General features: G+C 26.4%; 1 protein-coding gene and 1 non-coding gene across 3 annotated transcripts; both read left to right on the top strand.

Annotated features, from left to right (window-relative positions):
* The first annotated feature begins 5772 nt into the window (after positions 1 to 5772).
* LOC133803396 (uncharacterized) lies at positions 5773 to 8571 on the top strand. Of its 2 annotated transcripts, XM_062241424.1 has the most exons (5): positions 5775 to 6352; positions 6742 to 6840; positions 7094 to 7138; positions 7382 to 7519; positions 7928 to 8571. In XM_062241424.1, the coding sequence occupies exons 1-5, from the start codon at positions 5951 to 5953 to the stop codon at positions 8270 to 8272; spliced, it is 1029 nt and encodes a 342-aa protein (XP_062097408.1). In that variant the 5' UTR covers positions 5775 to 5950; the 3' UTR covers positions 8273 to 8571. The 2 variants fall into 2 exon arrangements, with proteins under 2 accessions (XP_062097409.1, XP_062097408.1); XM_062241425.1 differs by lacking the exon at positions 7094 to 7138 and having other exon boundaries at positions 5773 to 6352.
* Positions 8572 to 13788: 5217 nt separating this feature from the next.
* On the top strand, positions 13789 to 13860 carry TRNAW-CCA (transfer RNA tryptophan (anticodon CCA)). Its single transcript has one exon. It is a non-coding gene; the product is annotated as a tRNA-Trp (tRNA).
* The last annotated feature ends 8464 nt before the right edge of the window (positions 13861 to 22324 follow it).

Below are 22324 nucleotides of genomic sequence, written 5' to 3'. Positions count from 1 at the left end.
GAGAGTATTGTTCTACTTTGAGCTGTTTGTGCATACTTTGCCCTAGTTGCAAGATATAATTTCAATGTCGATTCTGTTTTTGCATCATTGCTTCTTTTTGTGGATCTTTTGTGTGTCGAAACTAGGTTCCCCCTAACCCTACAATATGTGGAGTTGAAAATGGAGTAACAGATTTAAGGGCAAATTAATATCAGGATTCACACATTCAAATTAGTTATTGCTAACAAATTTTTTTTGAGACTTGACAAATATCGATTTTCTTATTCTTCGGTTGAATTCTCATGTGAATGGTGATAAGGTATTGTGCATTGTCATGTGAGTGTTGTAAATAATACAGCTTATTGGTTTATCTAAGCTTATTTTTTCTTTTCTTTTCCAAATGCTGTAAACTTGCAGTTTATATCAATGTTAGAATGTCTAAATCGACCACGTAAGTTAGAATGTCTAAATCGACCACGTAATTAGCTTTTAAAGTATATGCATCTAAAATGACCGCTTAGGTGGCTATACTACAGAGTGTTGTAAAGTGATTGTAAAGTGAGACTTTTGTTCCAAGTGGATAATAGCATGTTGGTGTGGTTATTTGCTTGTTAATGTGCTCTGGTCACGCAAAGCCACATGTTTAATTTAAAAATATTAAAAATCTCTTATTTTATTAAAAATTAATAAATTTAAAATAAATCATTATAATAAAAATAATTTAAAGTGAATCAAATTTAACAAAATTAACTTTTATTTGTATAAATTATGATTTATTGTAAATTTATTAATTTTAATAAGAAAAGATTTTTAAATTAATGTTTTAAAAATACACCTGTGATGTTGATGTGGTTAAGATATATCAGTAAACAAAAAATCAGATTATGGTAAAATATTAATATTATTAATATTAATAGTCGAAAAAAAAATCAGGGGCATAAGAGGGCAAATCTTAAATAGCCATATATATATATATATAAAATATTATTCTCCAGGAAAAAAAGCATCGAGTATGAAGAAAATAACTCAAAACATGCCAATAAAAACTACATAAAAATAATACTACCAGATTTATTTTCTTTCAATAGGGACGACAAAAAATTAAGGTAACATTTGATAGCAGAAGATGAAAGTGAAAGATTAAGAATGAGAAAGAGAAAAAAAAAATAGGAATAAAATTTAATATTATTAATTTTTTTTAAAATCTTGTATTGAAATGGTCTTTTTACTTATTTTAAAAATGAAAGTCATTTTTACTAAAAATAGTGGAAAAATCATTCCATTCCAATACTCAAAAGCAATAAAATAAAATAATGAAATGAAAATTGATATTTTTCGTTCCATTATCTTTCATTAAACATCACCTAAAGATGAAGAAAATTGAAGAAGGGATCTAGGGTTTCTTTTAGTAATTTTTAATATTTTACCACAAAATTTACACAGAAAATAAGCTCTAATCCCCACTCCCACACTCTACCATGAAAAAAATATCAAGATTATGTTCGCATGTGTGGGGGCATCATATGTGTCCCATACTAGCATGCCCTATGATTATATAGAGAAAAGTTATCTTTTTTTTTCTTCACAACATCTGGCATGTTTTGTTCAGCTGTGATCAAATTTGGTGTTTCATTGAAAAACTTTTCATAAGTCGACTTTCAAACTTTGTATAGTCTAATATAAAGTCGTATTTATAAAATTGATTAAAAAAATGTTATCAGATTTATACGGACATTTCATCTAAATTTTTTACCATGAATTTTTTCATGTTTAATTGTAAGTTTGAATATTGTTATTTTTTTATGTTGGTATAAGTATTTTTTGACGTTATTGGTCTTTTGACTACGCTACTTGCTATTTGTTACGATTTAATCATTTATAATTTTAATTAATGAAATTAATTGTTTGATTTATAGATATAAAGATATAAAATCATATAGAAAATTAAAGAATATCCTTAAAGAAATCATGTGATTTTCTTTACGGATATATCATATATCTCTTCTATATAAAAAATGTGTTAAAAGCAAAAAATTTTAGTTTTAACGATTTTTTATTTTTTTTCCGTTAACTTTAACGGAATATTCTTATATTTAACAGAATATTATTTTATTTAAGAGTAGATTGTAAATATTGACTTAAACTTAAATAAAATTAATTAATTAAATAAAAATAAGATATTTTTTAAAATATTTTACAATTATAATTATTTAAAAATAATAAAACCATGTTTTATAACTTGAATAAAATTTAATTAAACTTAAACTTCACGAATTAGAATAATATCATATTAAATATATAATATAATATAATCTACTATCAACTAGCGACAAATTTAAATTCCAAATCTACGTATAATACTAATATTATATTAAACATATAATATATAATCTCTCGTTGTCCCTTCCAAATTAAAAAATTAGATCAAACATAAACATAAACTTAAACAAAAATTAATTAATTAAAATAGAATATTTTAAAGATATTTTATGATAATTTAAAAAATTAATTCATATTTAGTTAAATATAATGAAGGCATACATGTCATTTTTTTTATCTTATAAATTTGTGTGATAGTTTGTTTTTTTATCAAGTGATTGAAACTCTTTTTCTTCATCAAATTAACAAAAAGACATTGCGAGATACATTAGAAATTAAAAATAATTGATGCATGTATACTAATGTCTACCCTGTAACTTTTTCTATTCTTATTTTATTTCAATTATTAATTTATTTTTAAATAATTTATATATATATATATTATGTAGTCATGTAAATATATATATGTCAATGTTGTGTTTAGATGTCATATATGTAGATATTATTGATATAAATATTTATATATACTATAGAACTATAATTCATTCTATTATATATATTTTTCAAAACAATGAACCAAACAATATTTACAATTTTAAAACTAAGCAAACGTGCACGTTGATTCTACCTGGTATATATATATATATATCAAAATCTTAATTAGTATATTACACTACTATATTGTATATACCGTTTTTAGTAAAATCTTAAAGGATGATTTTATTTGGTTTACAAAGTTTATTGAAGCTAAATGCCACCTAATCTATATAAATTTTCATATGCTAATCAATATAAATTTTTCATATATCAAAATCAATAGACATAATATGATACCACATAATAATCAAACATGTATCATATTCATTTTAGAAATAAATAAAAGAAGATATTGTTCCATGTGAAGTTTTCCCTAACATTCAACTAAAATCTGATGAAAAACTTTGAAATCAAACTTAGGGATGGCAAAAAAAATTGGTGGATTGGGGCGAGTTGGAGCCGATCCTGATATAAGTAGGGCGAAAATGGGGTGGGTCGAGATCCGACCCAACCCACTAATGATTGAACCGGGTCGGATCACGACCCGATTCAGTTGTTGTTATTGTTTTTTGTAATTAAATATTTTAAAAAAAATCAATACTATCATTATTTAGGATGATCCACGATCCAAATATATATATATATAATAAAACAAAGTATATTTAAGAGAGATAAAAGAGAATTAATGTTTTGGTTTGAAGCATATTAAATTTTATTTTATTTTAGTATGCAATACCATTTATAAAAAATTTGGGCAACTCATTTTTGTCTAGTATGACAGATTTTTTTGCTATTTACTTTTATATTGTAACATTTAAAAAAAAAAGTTTTTTTTTATTAAAGAAAAAGGAAAAAAAAAAATCTTACCGAATCGGGTCTGACCCGACCCGCATCAAAAACCTTAACAGGGCGGAGCAAGAGCTTAGCGGGTCGGGACGGATCTTTAGCGGGCAGGGCCAACCTGCTCCATTTACTTCAAACCTTTATTCTATGGAGACTAAATTTATAACGAGTTGTATAAATACTTTTTTTTTAGGTCCTGATTCAAAATTTTCAAGAATAATATAACTCGTTATAAAAGTTTAAAAGTGTTCAACACTTTTTTTTTTTTTAGACTTGGAAAGGAAAATATTCTAAATAATCGGATTAATGTTGTATATAAAAAAAAGTACGTCGTTTATGTTAAAAATGTATAGATTAAACTTTTACTTTTCTTTCACAACAAATATTTCGTTTCAAGGATTTGTGGCACACATTCATTTGGTGTAAGCCTTTCTATTGCATCGGTTCAAAACAATTCAATTTCTTTCTATCGTTGGAAGCTTCAACTGCCTAGTTATGATAAGAAGAATATAATTGGACATTTGTGAGATCATTAAGAATTCTATAGATTAAGCTGCTTTGGCTATACCATTATAGAGGCATTACTCTTCAAAAATGCTAGAGATCTATGCTCACTCTTAGCTTATTATGCACTTCTCTTTATTTAAACTGATGTTCTCTCATCTAAGGAAGCCTTCTGATTTAATAATTTTATGGTGACATTTTTTTTTAATAATAAGCACTTATTGTGTTTTTATTCTTTTATCTCATAAGTTAAGTTAAGATTACTCACGTTTACTGCGAACAAAACACAAAACAGTTTATGATCTTGCTAAGTATGTTCTTAGACAAGTTAAATAATAAATGTATTTGGATGAAAGATGATACTCTTCCTTCTTATTGTGTTCGATTCATATAAATAAAAACATGTTAGAATTTGTATAGTCTTAATTATCATTAGTAACATATAAAAATAACTATATGTTTATATACATGAGGTCTATCAATTAGTTAAGAATCATAATGTGATTGTGAAGATGATAGAAGAGCACAAATTAAGTGGTGTGTTGGTGTGCTTTAAAATTTTGGTGAAGGAGAAGTATTCTCCATTAGGGCCCTTGATTTTGTTGTTTTTATTTGTGTTTGTAACATATTTTGATTGAAAAATAAAATGATAGCATGTTGAAGACATAATTTGCTTGCGCCAAAAAAAAAAAACTTTGAATTTGCTCAAAATTAGGTGCGAACAAGATCCAAACCAATCCAATTATCCTGAACTAATCAAATTACAAAAAATTAGATATACAATTACAATTGAATTGGATTAGATTTGAAAAGTTAGATGTTAATTAGATTGAATCGGTTGTTGGGTGACACCCTGAAAATCCAATTCGAAACCGATCAAATCCAACCTTATTACAAAATATATATTGTAGTAAATATAAATATGTATTTAATTATGTTAATTTATATTGGTTTTCATTTAGTAGATGTTATTATTGTTGTTGTTTTGATGCTATGTTAGCACTTTGAAGATATTATTGTTGATATTTTCATGCTATCTTAGTACTTTAGTTATTAGTTTGAGATTTACTACTTAAAAATTTGAACAATTGTGGTGTAAGCTTAATATTTCACTTGTAAATTCATCATGTTAATGACTTAATGTGATAATTTTAAGATCTTAATATAATATTATTACTAAATATTGTTAGTTTTTTGTATGATTTTTTTTATACTATTTTACTTGTTTTCTTTTTAATATTAAAATTTAAGTTAGGAGATAAAAAAAATATAATTAAAAAAACTCATCTAATTCAATTATAATTAAATTATAATTGGATTAAATTAAAGTAATTAGATTAGATTGAATTTTGAAGTCGAATTGGAATGAATCATATGCATATTTTCAACATCCAAATTATAATTAAATTTGATTGTTAGAGAAAAAAATATTAGTCAGAATCGGATGAGCGCCGAATCAAAATAAATCCATCACTTCTACATTAATATTTTTTTGGCCATATTTTATATATAAAAAATATAAGAAATGAAAATAATAATTCCCTAAATAATCGTAGTTCAAGTTTTTCATTTTGACCTTTTCTTTTGTTAAAAATAAATAATAGAGTTCTAAACTTGTCCACGCTGTCATACATCTCTCCCCAAAGTCTGCCCATGGAACCTTCTCAAGTTCCTCACATGCGTTGTGTCGACGACATGAAGAAGAAGCTTTGGATTTAGCTCAGTCTCAAACCGTTTCTGGGTTTTCCGATTCAGTCCCCGTGCTCAAATGGGTCGCCGGAAAAATGACTCAGATGTTGCCCGTTTCGCGATTCTGGTCATATTCTTGATGGGGGTAATCTCCTGTGGCATGGTCTACTTTTGCATCTCTGTGCTCTTCGTTACCACCGCTACCGACCCAATAATTTCAGTTTCGTATTCGGGTCAAAACGTTGACCGAGATTTGGGGATTCAAAATGAAGAAGAAGAAGAAGAAGAGGTCTGCTGTAGAGGGATTGAGCATTTGGAGCTTTGGGGTGACGCCGCCAAATGGGGTTCTGAGTTCAAGCTCAGTTCTTCTGAGGAGTGTTGTAAGGCCTGCAAAGCTATGTGTCGGAAAGAGGGGCCTTGCTTGTGTGATTCGTGGGTGTTCTGTGGAAATCCAGAAGCTTGTGGAGCTAGATTCGGCGAGGTATGATTTATTGTCGTTTCTCCAATGTCAATGTCGTTTTTGAGCAAGTAGTTCACAATCTTTTACATTCTGAAATAGTGTCCGTAGTTTTCATTAGATGATGAACTAAATATGATTAATTGTATAAACATCTGTAGCTGTTTCAGTGAATCAAACATGTTTTGTTGATTAAATTTATCTACTTCTTTTATGAATGAGAGAATTTTATAAAGTTTCAAACTTGTGGGGTCATATGATGCGATTGATCTAATTCATTGTACCCAAAAGAGACCAAAATTAAGTTATTTTGCTGTAAGATAGAGCTTGACTATCTTAGATTAAGAACTCACATACTTCCTTATGATATTTCAGTTTCTAAGATGTTTTTCATTCTCCTGTCTTTACTGCAGTGTTGGTTGAAAAAACAGAAGAATTCCATGTTGCTTGATCGGCGAGAGTCCGGTGATCATGTTATGTGGACTTCTGGGTTTATCTTTGCAGAAGGAGAGGTATGGTTGGTATCTAACAAGTATCAAGCACTAGAAACGCAACAATGAGCAATGCCCATCTTCTCTAATTCTCTTTATAACGAATGAAAGATTTTTTGAATGAACTTTGGAGTTGTTAATTGACTAACTTATTTCAATTTACGGTTTAGATACCGATGAGGTGATGATGAAGGAATATTAGACAGTTTACATTTCTAATTTTTGCTTTCATCCTTCTGTTCTCTATTGTAATTTTCATTACCTTAACTCGCAGGGCATTGTTGGCTTGGAAACAGAATATGGGACTATTCGCATAAAAGTTAGTGCACTCTTTAGAAAGTTGGATGCTTTACCTTAGTTTAGAAGTCTAGTTGTCTACTGATTACAAACTTATTTAAGCTGTGTAGTGGAGGATCAGGCATTGGCTTCTTTTGTTTTCTTTTCCTCTTCTGTTTCCTTCAATAGCTTAGCTTCTTGTTCTGCTTAACCTTTTATAATCTAATTTGTTGTTCTGCTAGCCTCTCTTGTGAGTTTAATTTGACATTATTTTTAATCTTTTCAGCTTTTTCCTGATTGTGCTCCAGAGTCTGCTGCCTATATTCTCGATTTATTGCAATTACCACAATATACTGGCTGTCATTTATATCGTGCAGAAAGCCGGGGAAACATTTGGGATTCAGAAGGAAATCATGTAAAAAATGTATGTTTTCCTTGACTCCCTTATCAACCTCTGGAGTTGGAAACCGGTTGTCTATATATTAAGTTCTTGACAATGAGCCCAGTTAGTTTCGTTTTCTCTTGCAGCTCCCCCTATAATCCATCCAAAAGAAACCAATTTTCTGAAAGAAAGCATTATGATATCTTTTGCATGTCAATAATCTAGTTTTAATTCTTGATTATCCTAATGTTGCTTTGCAGTAGTCCACATTATAAGGGAAAACAATTAAACAAAGAAGCAAAATGAAATTTCGTTCTAGAATTTGTCACTAGTTTTAGGATGATACTAGAATTGAGCTATGATGGTGACTAGTTATAGCTTTCTTCATCAAGAGAAGGTTTTTTTTTTCCTTTTCTAAGCTTATAACTTGCATGTTATATTTATTTTCAGACTCCACTTGGTCCCCCTTATGCCCTAGTACAAGGGACGCTTGAAGCACACGGGACCATTTTTAAGGAAATTTCATCTGAGTTCAGTTCTATCATCCGAAGAGGATCAGTTGCTTGGGTTGGTTCTGGCCCTGCTTTCTTTATCAGCTTAGCCAACCATCTTGAGTGGAAGAAATCATACACTGTATTTGCTTCTGTACTTCCAGAGGACATGGAGATTGTAGAGAAGATTTCACTTCTTCCAACTAAACCGGAGATTTGGGGTACCACTAATGTATCTGTCTTGGAAAAACCTATTAAATTACAGTTCCGAAGCATGAAGACGACGAGTCATGGCAAACCCTAGTTATAATAGAGAGGTCCCACTGAATAAACCCAGAATTTCTTTACCATCTGCCATTTAAGATTTTGAGCCATGTAAACTGCTATGCTTGAATGTATTCCCTGGCAGTTTATGTTATAGATAGATTTGGGGATATTATGGATTCATTTTTAACTTAATAGATAGTCAAAGAGTTTAGAATATGTCACTAGAAAAAGACTGTCTCCAAGTCTACTCTGTAATTTGCATTTAGTTCATTTTTGTTGCATATTGAATAAGTTCACACGATTGACAAGATGTATTGATAAAAGTTTTGAAAGTTATTCTTGTGGAAAACTAAATTATTATTATTTTTTAAATGAAACTGATATTCATACCTTGTTTTAGATATGACATTCAATTCTCAACCCTACTAGTCATTCATGTACTGTATAAAAGAGTAAATAACTAAACCTTATTTAATTATTCAAATAAATTAATTAAAATTGAACGTTAATAAATATGTGAATTATATCAACTGTTTTCGTAGCTGAGTAGTATTTGGTGCTGCTGAGATCTTTTAACACTCCATATGTATATTGGATAAAATGAAGTTCTAAAAATTCCTGTACACGTTTTCTTTGGCAAATAAGTTAATTTTATCATTATGATAATCAAATATAGAATCTCTTGAAAATTTCTTCGATAAATAATCCAAGTTTTATCGATCAGTATTATTCTGCAAATCACCAACGAGTTTCCTTAATATGCAAAAATATGCTTTCGAATGGCTATAAGAAATGAATTTGTGTATTACAATTTACATTATGACTAGTGTTTGGGACACTTAAATTGTGAGTTTTTCTTGTAGGTGAATTTGTGGATACACTCGATTTGGTTTTTATTTTTTATATTATAACATAGCAAAAGAGTTTAGAATATTGAGAAGCAAAAACAATATCTCCAAGTTTAATTCTTTATGTTCCACATTGAATTTCAATGGACTGATAAGATGATTCATCTATATGTATATGTATAGAAATATATTAATTGTTTACACATCAATTTAATTGAAAGTAGGTAGATATAAAGTTTAAGATGTTTTTATTTATTATTTTTTGAAATTATTACAACTTATAAAATTAATAGTCTATAAAATTATGTTTCATTCAAAATTAATATAAAATTAGTTAACATTAATAAATATTAAATGACATCTTCTTATATATGTATTAAATTTTACATGTACTAAACTATTACAATAATAAATATTATATTTTTAATTAAAATTTTAATTATTATGATTATTTAATTTTACATGTACTAAATTAGTATATATAAATTTTCACTTGTCATAGCATTGTTTTTCTACAATATTAATAGAGAAACTCATCAACATTGAAAGCAAATATATTTATTTATATATTTTTATCAAACCGTATCACTATTGAAAAGAAACTTATTATCCAAATAAATTTATGGTGTAATCTTAGATTATGCAAAGCCGCAGAAATTTAGACAGTAAAACCTTAATATTAGAATAGTAATACTAAAGTCCGAAAACTTGATCCCAAATAAGTCTTATCAATGAAGCAAGAGTCTTATTAATTGAAAGGATTTTTCTTTGGGTGGTAAAAATTAAATGAATATGATATGATCATTTAATGCATTAAAAATGATATATAAATAAATATGTGTCATTTATTTTATAAGTTATAAGTTGGTAAAAGAAGGGGGTTGTGACTAATATTAAAGTACATAATTAAATATTTAAATAGACAATTATTTGGTGGTAATTGTTTTTAATCATAATCAAGAAATATTTTTATTATTTTCGGTATATAGATAAGTTGCAACTTTTTTTACACATGACAGTGTATCATATAGTTATTAGGAACTTTAACAAATTTTTAAAAGAAATCGGATAATTTAGGATGCCGAAATTAGAATTCAATTTGTCTACTGTAAGCACGCATATATATATAAACAAATATGAGTGCAACAAGTTATTTAAATATTGATTTCAACATTTTACATTATTCAGAATTTTCTTAAAATTTGTAGAAGGTCCCATGTAGCTATATTATACATCGTCATGTAAAAGAAATCAAGTTACAACTTACACATGTACAAAAAAAATACTAAAAAGTGTCTATAAGAGCATTCCCTATGCTTGTAGCCACAGAGGTGACTTGACCATATTTGTCAGACAAAATATCATGTTGTCATTGCCAAGTGAGATTACCACTTGTTGTGGCTAGAGAGGTTGCCGCTGTCATGCAACATTGCCTCTTTTTTTTTTTCTTGAAAAATTAATAATATTTTATGCTGATTTATGTACTCTTGGCAATACACAAAGATGCTTGTACTGCTAATGTTAAAAAGTACTAATTGATAAAATGATAATGATCATAGCCGGCATAAAAAGTAGGTTAAGCATATTAAACGTGAGTCAATTATTGTTTAGGTTATAATTTGATAAAATAAAATAAATGCTTAAAAAAACTATGAAACGAAATAAAATGTATGAAGTTTGTAGATGATAGTCAAGAAATAATAATAGTTATAAAGTAATCTAAAAATATTTCAGAACCTTTTGGTTTTCCTACTTAAGCAAATTTTTTGTTATATAGAATAATAAAGAATTCAAAACCCATAACATCTAGAAATTAATATGCCAACTATTATAAACAATTATATTACTTTAATGAGGTTACCAAAATCTTGATGAAACTTTAACAGAATGTGACATAATAAAATATAACATGACAAAATCAAGTAAAATAATGCTTTTGGCACAAACAAATATAAATGAGACGGAGTAAACACAAGAATTCAAATTAATGAAACCAAAAATAATATGAACAACCAATAACATGATAATATTGAATATGTTTGTAATTTCAATCAAAGTAAACTCAAAATCACAAACTTGTGACCACTATTGTTATCATATATTCTTGATATAAATTTTAGACATTTTATGGTCAGATTTATGTTTACTTTGGGATTTACTTTATTTCGAGGATAATGTTAAACTCTTTAAACATTTAAGTTTGAGATTACATAAGTCTAAACCTCTTTATATTATTCCATCAAGTAACGTCCCGATACTACACACTCTCTAAAAGAAACCCATTGGTCATAAGAAAAATCTAAAGACTTTAGACTTACCTCATCCCTTAACAATTGATCCTTTTGATTTTGAACGAATTAGTCTCATTTTAACATTGGGAAAAAAAAGAATAAAAGACAATAGCTATCGATGCATACTATGACTTTCAACACGATTTTTTTTTTTTTACTTAGAAAAACTCCAACCTTGCTAGTTATCTTAGACAATTAACTATTTTAGCTAGTCATGTGACATTTTTTAAACTTTTTACCACTTTGACCATATACTTTTTGACTAGCCAAATTTAGCTAATATGAAGTGGCTAGTCAGATTGATGGCACATTATTTTAATAATAATAAAAAAGTAATGGTTGGAATTAATAATATAAAAAATATTAAATTAATTTATGCTGAAAATCTAAAATTTTAAAAATTATTAAATTAATCAACTTTAGTTATTATGGAGAGCATGGTCGAAATGATAGTATTGATAGTGGCAGCTTAGTTATTTTAGCTCAAATTTAACTATTATTTGGTTAGTGTGGTTGGAGCTACTCTTCTAATTTAATTACCATATTTATAATGTCCTGATCAAATTTGTATTTGAAAGAAAAATTTATTAGAAAAAATATATAATTTGACATATATCTAATATTATTAATAACAATTTTTTATCAATACAAAATTTTATTTTGAATGAAGAAGAACAATAAGAAGAATGAAGAGTTTGAGAAATGGGTGTGCATTTATTATGAAATCCTAATTTGTTATTTTTCAAATAAATTCAGATTTGAAAAGAAGACTTCCCTTTTATTGGTTGGAATCACCATTCTTAATGGCCAAAAAACAAATGTTTGGCCTAGTGGTGAGGGTGTTTGGGGTAAGGGTAAGGTGCTAGGTTCGAACCTAGTATCTATTGAATATGGGGCTCTTAGCTCCTTTAAGCACACCAGTTGTGCTATCAGATAAAAAAAATGCAGTTCGAAATTAATGCAAAAAAAAAAAAAAAAGAATCTATACAAAAAAAATAAAAAAAAGTTCACTTGTTGATAACCTCATGCTAACTTGTTCTATTAAGTCACTCATATGTCATGTCAAAATATTTGCACATTTACCCAGGTATCCATAGGTGGGTAAATACCCATTGAGAAACAATTCATATACTTATATAGATGTATTATTTTAAATTGCAAATATCAATGGGTAATTTGCTGTTAAAGTCCATGTTGTTTTACAATTGTAGCATTTAAGTCCTCAATTATTTTTGTGGCAAAAGTCCATTCCTTAACACAATTGGTGCACATTTTCCCCTCATTATTAACAATCAGTTAAAATAGAGACTTAGCATAAATGTTAGGGACTATTGCTGCCAAAAAAAGAAAATTCGGGGACTCAAATGCTACAATTTTAAAAGAACGAAGGTTTTAGCCACCAATTTGCCTATAATTAACTTTTCTTCGAGAATATTAAATACTCTTTAATTAGTATATACAAATAATCATAAGCTCAAGTCTCATGTTGTTAATGTTTTAAAGATTGTAATTAACTAGTTACTTTTTGCTATTTATTTATTTATTAGATTATACATTGCCGTTGTAAAATCACACATCAAATCAATTATAAATTAATTTAATCTAAATTATGAGAAACATTGGGTATAAGTAAGAGCACTCACAGTAACCCTTAATAATCTCCTTCTCTACATTTATCCTTTAAATATTTTTATTTATTTTTTATTCAATTTTCTTTCTCTCTAAAAATTTATTAGTTTTTTTTATTATTTTAAAGATATATATATTTGTATGATGTAAAGAAAATATAGTAAATATATAAATTATTTTATGGTACATATTCAGAGTCTCTCAATTATTTTATCTAAACTTTTTATTTAAAAAAATTAATAAAGAATTATACAATGATAAAACACAACTTGTCTAAAATAGTCAATAGTTTCCTTAAAAAATCTAATAAATAATTTTTTTTATATGTTAATAATAGAGTATTCGATCTTTTTGAATATAAAATTAATTATAAAGAAAATAACGGCTAAGGTTCCTATTTTTTCAAAATTGTAGCATTTAAGTCTGGATCTTTTCTTTCATTTCAAATCCTATCTCAACCATTATTATGTAAACCACCAATCAGTTTCCCTAATATGAAAAAGTATGTTTTGGAATGTTTATAAGAGGAACTTTTTTTTTATTATAATGAAATATAACAAAATCTTATTATAAAATTTAGCAAAATAGTACTTTCATGCTAATGTCATATTCATTGAATATTATTTTAAATAAATGTTTTAATGAAGTAACTATATAAAAATAAATAAATAATAAAGCCAAACTGGAATTTCTTTCACTAATAATTGAGTAAAAAAATTAAAATACATTAAATTACTTGTCTATAAAATAAGCTAAATAAATTTGGAATGATAACAACACAAAGTGGATCCGTGGCGCAATGGTAGCGCGTCTGACTCCAGATCAGAAGGTTGCGTGTTCGATTCACGTCGGGTTCAATTCCCTCTTTTTTAATTAATTAATTTATTTAAAAAAAAATTAATGTTCTTTTAATATAATTGAAAATTACTTTCATAAAAAAGTTATCGCTGCTACACTTGGGTAATCATCACATCCTTTTGTCTATTATTTTTATTCTATAAATTTAGATAGTTGTATTTATTTCATATATTTACTAGAAAACATAAGTATTTTGTAATTATTACAAAAATATATATTTTAAATGATTTTTAAGAAAGTGTGGGGGTAGTGATTCATTTTCACCTTACTCTACAACAAGCTTTTTATATGGACACGTGAAGACGTCTTGATCATAATTTTTTTTATTCATGATGATGTTCACTGTACAGCGAACCTCCGGTAGGTTTTTGAAAAATTCTGAAGAATTAAAATACTGAAAACAAAGTTCAAAAAGCTTATTGTACGTGTACTTTTATTTATTTATTTATTATTATACACTTTGCGTGATTTTTTTTATATAAAAAATCTAAATTATGTATAAGAAAAAATATATTTTATGTAAAACTTATTTTGACCGATTATCCGTTTGAAACCTTTATTTTTTAAATTAACTTTTAGATATCGTGTTTTGTCAAAAAATTAAAAATATGAGTGGATATATCGATTATTTGAATACTGCATTTTGACCGATTACCCATTTTGACCATTTAATTTTAAAATCTAATCTCTGGACCTTGTATTTATTTTAAATGGTTCAAACTTCTTTATAAAAAATAAATTATATATTTATATATCTGTAAGGGTTCACACGATTTTGAACCTTGTATTTTAGCCGATTACCCGTAGGGACATTTATTTTTAAAAATTAACTTGTGGACATCAAGTTTTGTCAAAATGTTAAAACAAGAATAGATCAATCGATTATTTAAACACTATATTTTGGCCGATTACTTGTTTTGATTATTTATTTTTAAATTTAACATTTGAACCATGTATTTATTCAAAATGTTAAATTTTTTTTTTTATAAAAAGTAAATTATATAAATATTGTTTTTAATTCATAATGTATTTCTTGTTTCTAACAATGATTTTTTCATGCTTCACATCAACCTCTGTATTTTTTGTTGCTGCTGGAATGTACACTAAAATTACAATCTAGAAAATATTTATTTACTATAGTGAAAACAAATCACAAATCCAAACAATACTAATACCAATACTTGGTTAACTAATTAAATTCGAAGATGCAAATAAACTGTTTTCGGTACATATAGTAAATAATATCATAGTACCATGATCCATGTTTAATTTCTTCTCATTCAAAAAACGTAAGAAAAATATCAAAATCTATAAATCAACCATAAATAAATATACATATTTCAGGAACATCATTTTGGCTCTTATATTTCTTATTTAATCTGTGGGTCTCAATCAGTAAGTTCTCTCTACATTTATTAGGTGCACAAAACTTACTTGAAAATATTTTTTGAGATATTGCACTGTCAACATAGTTTGATATTCATGCGTATGTGGAAATATGCATGATATACATTGAAAGTCATGTGCTTATACTTATGTAAGATACATGAAAAACTTAAGGAAATGCTGGTAGACTTGGAAATGATACTCATAGGATATACACAAGCCAACAATTTTAGATATACAATTTGTATATATATATATATACTAGGTAAAAGTAACGTGCAATGCACGTTTGTTTAGTTTAAAAGTTGTAAACATTGTCTATAATTTTAATAAAAATCTGTTCACTTTTTAAAATATATATATATATATAATAGAATGAATTAAAGTCATAGTGTAGACACATGTATAAATTATTTTTAGTTTCTAATGTTTCTCACAATGTTCTTTATTGGTGAATTTGATGAAGAAAAATAGCTCCAATCATTTGATAAAAACACAAACTATTATACAAATTTATTAGATAAAAAAATGATATGTATGTATTTATTATTTTTAAATGAATATGATTAATTATTTAAATTATCATAAAATATATTAAAAATATCATATTTTAATTAGTATATTTATTTATTTATTTTTGTTTAAGTTTAGTTTGTTCTAGTTTTTGAATTCCACAGTGACAATAAAAGATTATATATTATATGTTTAATATAATATTAAGTTTAGGTTGAATGAAATTTTATTTAAGTTATAAAATATATGATTTTATTATTTTTAAATAATTATCATATTAAAATATCTCAAAAATATCTTATTTTAATTTGTTTAATTATTTATTTTTCTAATTTTATTTAAGTTTAAGATATGTTTATAATCTACCGTTAAATATAAGAATATTCTGTTAAATATAAGAATATTCTGTTAAAGTTAAGAGAGAAAAATTAAAAAATCGTTAAAACCAATAATTTTTCTTATCTACACACTTTTTATATAGAAGATATATATATATATATATATATATATATATGGAAGACTTCTCAATGGTTACTACCCATAGATGAGTATTAACAATTATGATGATGTGACAATATAATGACTTGGTATAGCAAGTCACCAACAGGTAAATACGTTTTTCTACTTCAATTTCGAATTTAGTTTTTTTTTTGTCATAATTAATGTTGTTTTCAACCAATGAGAGATACTAGCTATAATTAAAAATTAACATGTATTTGAAAAATGAAAAGTTTACAATATTATATTTTCATAATAAATACACGATTTTCATCAGGTAACCGTTCTAAAAATTTGAAAAAAATCAAAATTTATTTTTAGAAATATTAATTAACAACTATAAATATGGATAATTGATTTTAATCAAATGGTTAATATTAAAGTAACCATCCATGGGTAGTAACCATTAAGAGTGCACCCATATATATATATGGAAGACTTCTCAATAGTTACTACCCATAAATGTGTACTAACAATTATGATGATGTGGCAACATAATGACTTGGTATAGCAAGTTACCAATAGGTAAATATTTTTTTTCTATATTAATTTCGAATTTAGTTATTTTTTTTGCCATAATTAATGGTGTTTTCAACCAATGAGAAACACTAGTTATATTTAAAAATTGACATACATTTGAAAAATGAAAAAGTTTACAATATTATATTTTCATAATAAATACACAGTTTTCATCAGGTAACCCTTCCAAAAATTTGAAAAAAAATCAAAATTTATTTTTAGAAATATTAATTAACAATTATAAATATGAACCATTGATCTTAATCTAATGGTTAATATTAAAGTAACCATTAAGAGTGCACCCATATATATATATATATATGGAAGACTTCTCAATGGTTACTACCTATAGATGGGTACTAACAATTATGACGATTTGACAATATAGTGACTTGGTATATCAAGTCACCAACAAGTAAATATTTTTTATCTACATTAATTTCGAATTTAATTAATTTTTTTTGCTATAATTAATGGTATTTCGAACCAATGAGAAACAATAGCTATATTTTGAAATTGACATGCATTTGAAAAATGAAAAGCTTATAATATTATATTTTCATAATAAATACACATTTTTCATCAGGTAATCTTTCTAAAAATTTGAAAAAAATCAAAATTTACTTTTAGAAATATTAATTAACAACTATAAATATGAACCATTGATCTTAATCTAATAGTTAACATTAAAGTAACCATCCATGGGTAGTAACCACTAAGAGTGCACCCACATATATATATATATATATATATATATAGAAAGAGATAGAATACCTTGAATTTAAAATTATTGATTACTACTTTTGAGCAATTGAGAGCCAAGCCATGAGGCTAAATAAATTTTTAATCAAATTAATATTATGTCTATACGTATTGATAATTTTAATTTTGAATTTAAATAATTTTATTTTTTGTAATCTTTAATGAAAAACTAGCTGAGAAAACGTGTATGATACATTTTATTAGATTATTATTATTATTATTATTATTAAAATGGTAAATAGGAAAAACTACATGATAAAAAGTTGGTACATTTTTTTAATTAATTTGACTGTTTTAGTAATTTTCAATGATTAAGTAGTTAAGATTTTTAATGATTCAAGTAATTAATATATAAATATCTTATTTAAAAAAGTACATGAGAAAACGTTGGTATATTTTTTTAAATTAATTTTATTTTTTTAGTAATTTTTAATGATTAAGTAGTCAAGATTTTTACTAATTTAAGTAATTAATATACAAATTTCTTATTTAAATTTAAACTAATATGTAACTACATGAGAAAACATGTAAGATATATTTTATTAGATTATTATTATTATTATTATTATTATTATTATTATTAAGATGGTAAATAGAAAAAACTACATGAGAAAATGATGGTACATTTTTTTAAAATTAATTATATTTTTTTAGTAATTTTCAATAATCTAGTAGTTAAGATTTTTAATGATTTAAGTAATTAATATATAAGTATATTATTTAAAATTAAACTAATGTTGAAAAGATTTTAGAACGTGATACATTTTTTAAAATTAATTTTATTTTTTAATAATTTTTAATTACTAAGTAGTTAAGAAGTGGAATTAGAATTAATTGCTATTATTATAATCTATAAAATGAAAAAAAAAATAGATTGAAGGAGAAAATAGGTAGTGGTTTGAAGATGTTTTAAATTAATTTTATTTTCTTAATAATTTTCAATGATTAAGTAGTTAAGATTTTTAATGATTTAAGTAATTAATATATAAATATCTTATTTAAATTTAAACTAATGTTGAATAGATTTTAGAACATGGTAAATTTTTTTAAATTAATTTTATTTTTTAATAATTTTTAATGATTAAGTAGTTAAGAAGTAGAATTATAATTAATTGCTATTATTGTAATCTATAAAATGAATAAAAAAAATAGATTAAAGGAGGAAATAGATAGAATGGTTTGAGGAGATTTAAGAGTGCCGCATCATTTATTTAGTGGTCTCCTTTATATAAATACTAGAAAATATAACCGCGCTCCGCGCAGTCTTTTGTAATTATTAAAACATATATATTTTAAAATATTTTTTGGGAGACTGTGGGGTGGTGATTCATTTTGACCATACTCGTACAACATGTTCTTTATATAGACATGTGAAGACATCTTGACCATAATTTTTTATTTCATGATGGTGTTCACTGTTATTGTATAGCGAACCTCCTGTAGATTTTTGAAAAATTCTGACAAATTTTAAGTACTGAAAACAAAGTTCAAAAAGCTTGTTGTACATTTACTTTTATTTATTATTATTATACGCTTTGCGTAGTTCTTTTTATAAAAAGTCTAAATTATGTATAAGAAAATTTATATTTTGTGTAAGATTTATCTTGGCCAATTACCTGTTTGAAGTCTTTATTTTTAAAAATTAACTTTTAGATCTCGTGTTTTGTCAAAATAATAAAAATTGGAATTGATAGATTGATTATTTGAACACTGTATTTTTGCTCATTACCCGTTTTGACCCTATGTTTTTTAAAATGAACCTTTGGACCATGTATTTATTTAAAATGTTCAACCTTCTTATGAAAATTAAATAATATATTTATATAATTTTTATTTTCTGTAAGGGTTCACACTATTTTGAACCTTGTATTTTAGTCGATCATCCATTAGAACTTTTATTTTTACAAATTAACTTGTAGACCTCAAGTTTTGTCAAAATATTAAAATAGAAATAGATAAATCTATTATTTGAACACTATATTTTGGCCGATTACTCATTTTGATTGTTTATTTTTAAAAATTAACCTGTAGATCATATATTTATTCAAAAGATTAAAAATTATTTATAAAAAGTAAATTATATAAATATATATAATTTATGTTTTCTATAAGGGTTCACACCATTTTGAACATTATATTTTAGTTGTTTACCAATTTTGACCATTAATTTTTTTTAAAATTAACTTGTGGACCTTGTGTTTTGTCAAAAATTAAAAAATAGGAATGTAAAGATAGATTATTTGAACCATGTATAATTTAGTTGATTACCCGTTTGAATATTTTATTGTTAAAAGTTAACATTTGGATCCTGTATTTTGTCAAAAAGTTAAAATATAAATAGATAGATTTTATTATTATTATTATTAATATTATTATTATTATATGTAGATATTTTTATCTATTATAATTTTTATTAAAATAAAAATGAGAAAAAAGAGAACAGATAAAATCGATAAAAAAAAATTCCTTAATAAATTAATAGCTATAAATTAAAAAAGTAATATAAAAAATGAGAAAAAAAATATTGTTTACTTATATTTATAATTTAATTAAATAATTGTTGTAATGAAATATCTAATCAAATTTAAATTCAAAATATACATTGTTGAAATAAATCAAATTTAAATTAAATTATACATGTTGTTAATATATATTTTTGTAAAACTATTACATTTAAATTAAAAAAACATAAATAATTTAAATAAACATTTATTATTTTTTTTTGTGCATTATTTTATTTTTAGTAATATTATTTTTCATTCATAATGTGTTCCTTATTTCTAAAAAGAATTTTTCGTGTTTCACATCAACCTCCGCATCTTTTGTTGTTGCGGGAATGTCCACTAAAATTACAATCTATAAAATATTTATTTATTATAGTGAAAACAAATCACAAATCCAAAGAATGCCATTAGTAATATCTTATTTTCACAAGCTTAGTAAAATATCAAATAAGAGAAAAATACAATTATAAATATTGATGATTGATGATAATAATTATAATATTTTGTAAAACTATTTGTTGACGCCGTTTTTCGTCAAACAGTGAAAGAAGAACACAAAAACAATAATAGATAATGGCCAAATACAATAAAACAAATCAAACACACGATTTTTACGTGGTTCAGCAGTTAAATCTGCCTAGTCCACGAGTCTCTGTTATTAATCTCAAGATTATCTCTAAAAACTCTCAAACATGAATTCTTCAGAGTTTTCTCTCAATGATCAGAATTTCGGTCCTTTATAATGGCGCATGGCTTCTCTATTTATAGAGAAGGATGCAGAATACTATCCCACATATTTTGGGTAGTTACTCTTTTTGCGAATAAAATAAATTGCTTTAAATGCCTATAATCAGATATAAAAGGAAACGTCCCTGAAGACCAGGAAACACATAACTGATCAAATAATATCCCATGATTTTAGGGGATTTACATTAATAAATGAGGATTACATCTCATATTTATAATACTTGTAGATATTCAATGTGGTTATCGCGTATCTCTAAGGCTTTAGTCTCCCAGGTTTCCTGTCACCTTTCGAGGTGGAGACATCTTCCGAGGTCACCCAATCTGTTCGAGATCGTATGCGCGTCGAGCTCGGGAACCTTGATCCGAAGTTGTCTCCGAAGATGAATGTGTTCCCGGGGCTATCTTTCGAGATCATGAACTCTTCGAGGTCACCATACTCGAGATCGTCCATATCCTGCAAGTTCGGCATATGATCCTGGAGCTTGCTTCCAACCTTATGAGTCCACTTATTTGCGAATCCAACTTTCGAGGTCATAATTAACATGGCTCGAAATCTGGGTATAACATTTTGCCCCCTCAAAAGTATTTGTTCGAATCCTAAGAGAAGGAAACTTTTGAACTACTTTCCCTGAGAACTGTACCGTCACACCTTTGAAAATGGACACGCGTCAGCTGGGTATTGCTCACTTTTGGTACTTGAGTGCCTTGGAAACACGCCCACGATCGTCCGTCTGACAACTTTTCGGCGCCTTCTTGTCATTGATCCCCATCCGTTCGATCTAGTGAGGATTTCACTCGATGCTCCTGATTAATTCCTTTTCCCCACTTATATATACAAGACCCCACTCTTCATCTTCTTCTTCACTTTTACCTTCATTCGCCATAAGCAAAAAAGAAAAACAAACTCAGAGACCTCTTTGCAAAATTCCTATTTTGTGCATGTTTTCTCGACCAAAGAAGCAAAGGAATCCTGGTCTGTTCGAGTCAGTGAGTTCTTTCCTGCAACCTCTTCTTCGATCGACGATCTCTCTACAATCGCCATTACTGTGTAAGTATGCCATTTTTTTTATTTAAACTGTTCTTGCTGTGTATCTGTTTATACTGGTTGCATCCACGATAGGAAGTTTTAACACGACAGGCTTTCATGCCTTTTAGACTTTCATTCTGGATTTTCGTCTCTGGTTTATACCCAGTTTTGACGTTTGAATGTGGTTCCCATTTTCTGGGTTTTGAAATTTTTAGGCAACGTTTCTTGTGCACTAAGCTTTCGGATAAAAACGTGGGTCTTGATAAATGCACGAAACCCAAAGACGCCTTTCCTGGTTAACCGCCACTCTTCTTTCCCTTGAATTTCAGGATTTTCAAAAAATCATCCACACTCCTTTTCTTTTTCGTGGAATACACGCCCCTGACTCTTTAATAAGGATCTTAGTATTTAGTGTCTCGTTCCTAAATTTCCGAGCTCATTCCATCGAGCTCGTAATTCTTGCATGCATGGCCCTCACCATATTTTCTTTCTCGTTAGATGTCACAG

Source organism: Humulus lupulus, chromosome X, assembly GCF_963169125.1.
Source record: "Humulus lupulus chromosome X, drHumLupu1.1, whole genome shotgun sequence".
In the NCBI taxonomy this organism is placed as follows: domain Eukaryota; kingdom Viridiplantae; phylum Streptophyta; class Magnoliopsida; order Rosales; family Cannabaceae; genus Humulus; species Humulus lupulus.
Note: the sequence above shows the minus strand (reverse complement) of the source record. Positions and strands in the feature narration are given on the sequence as shown.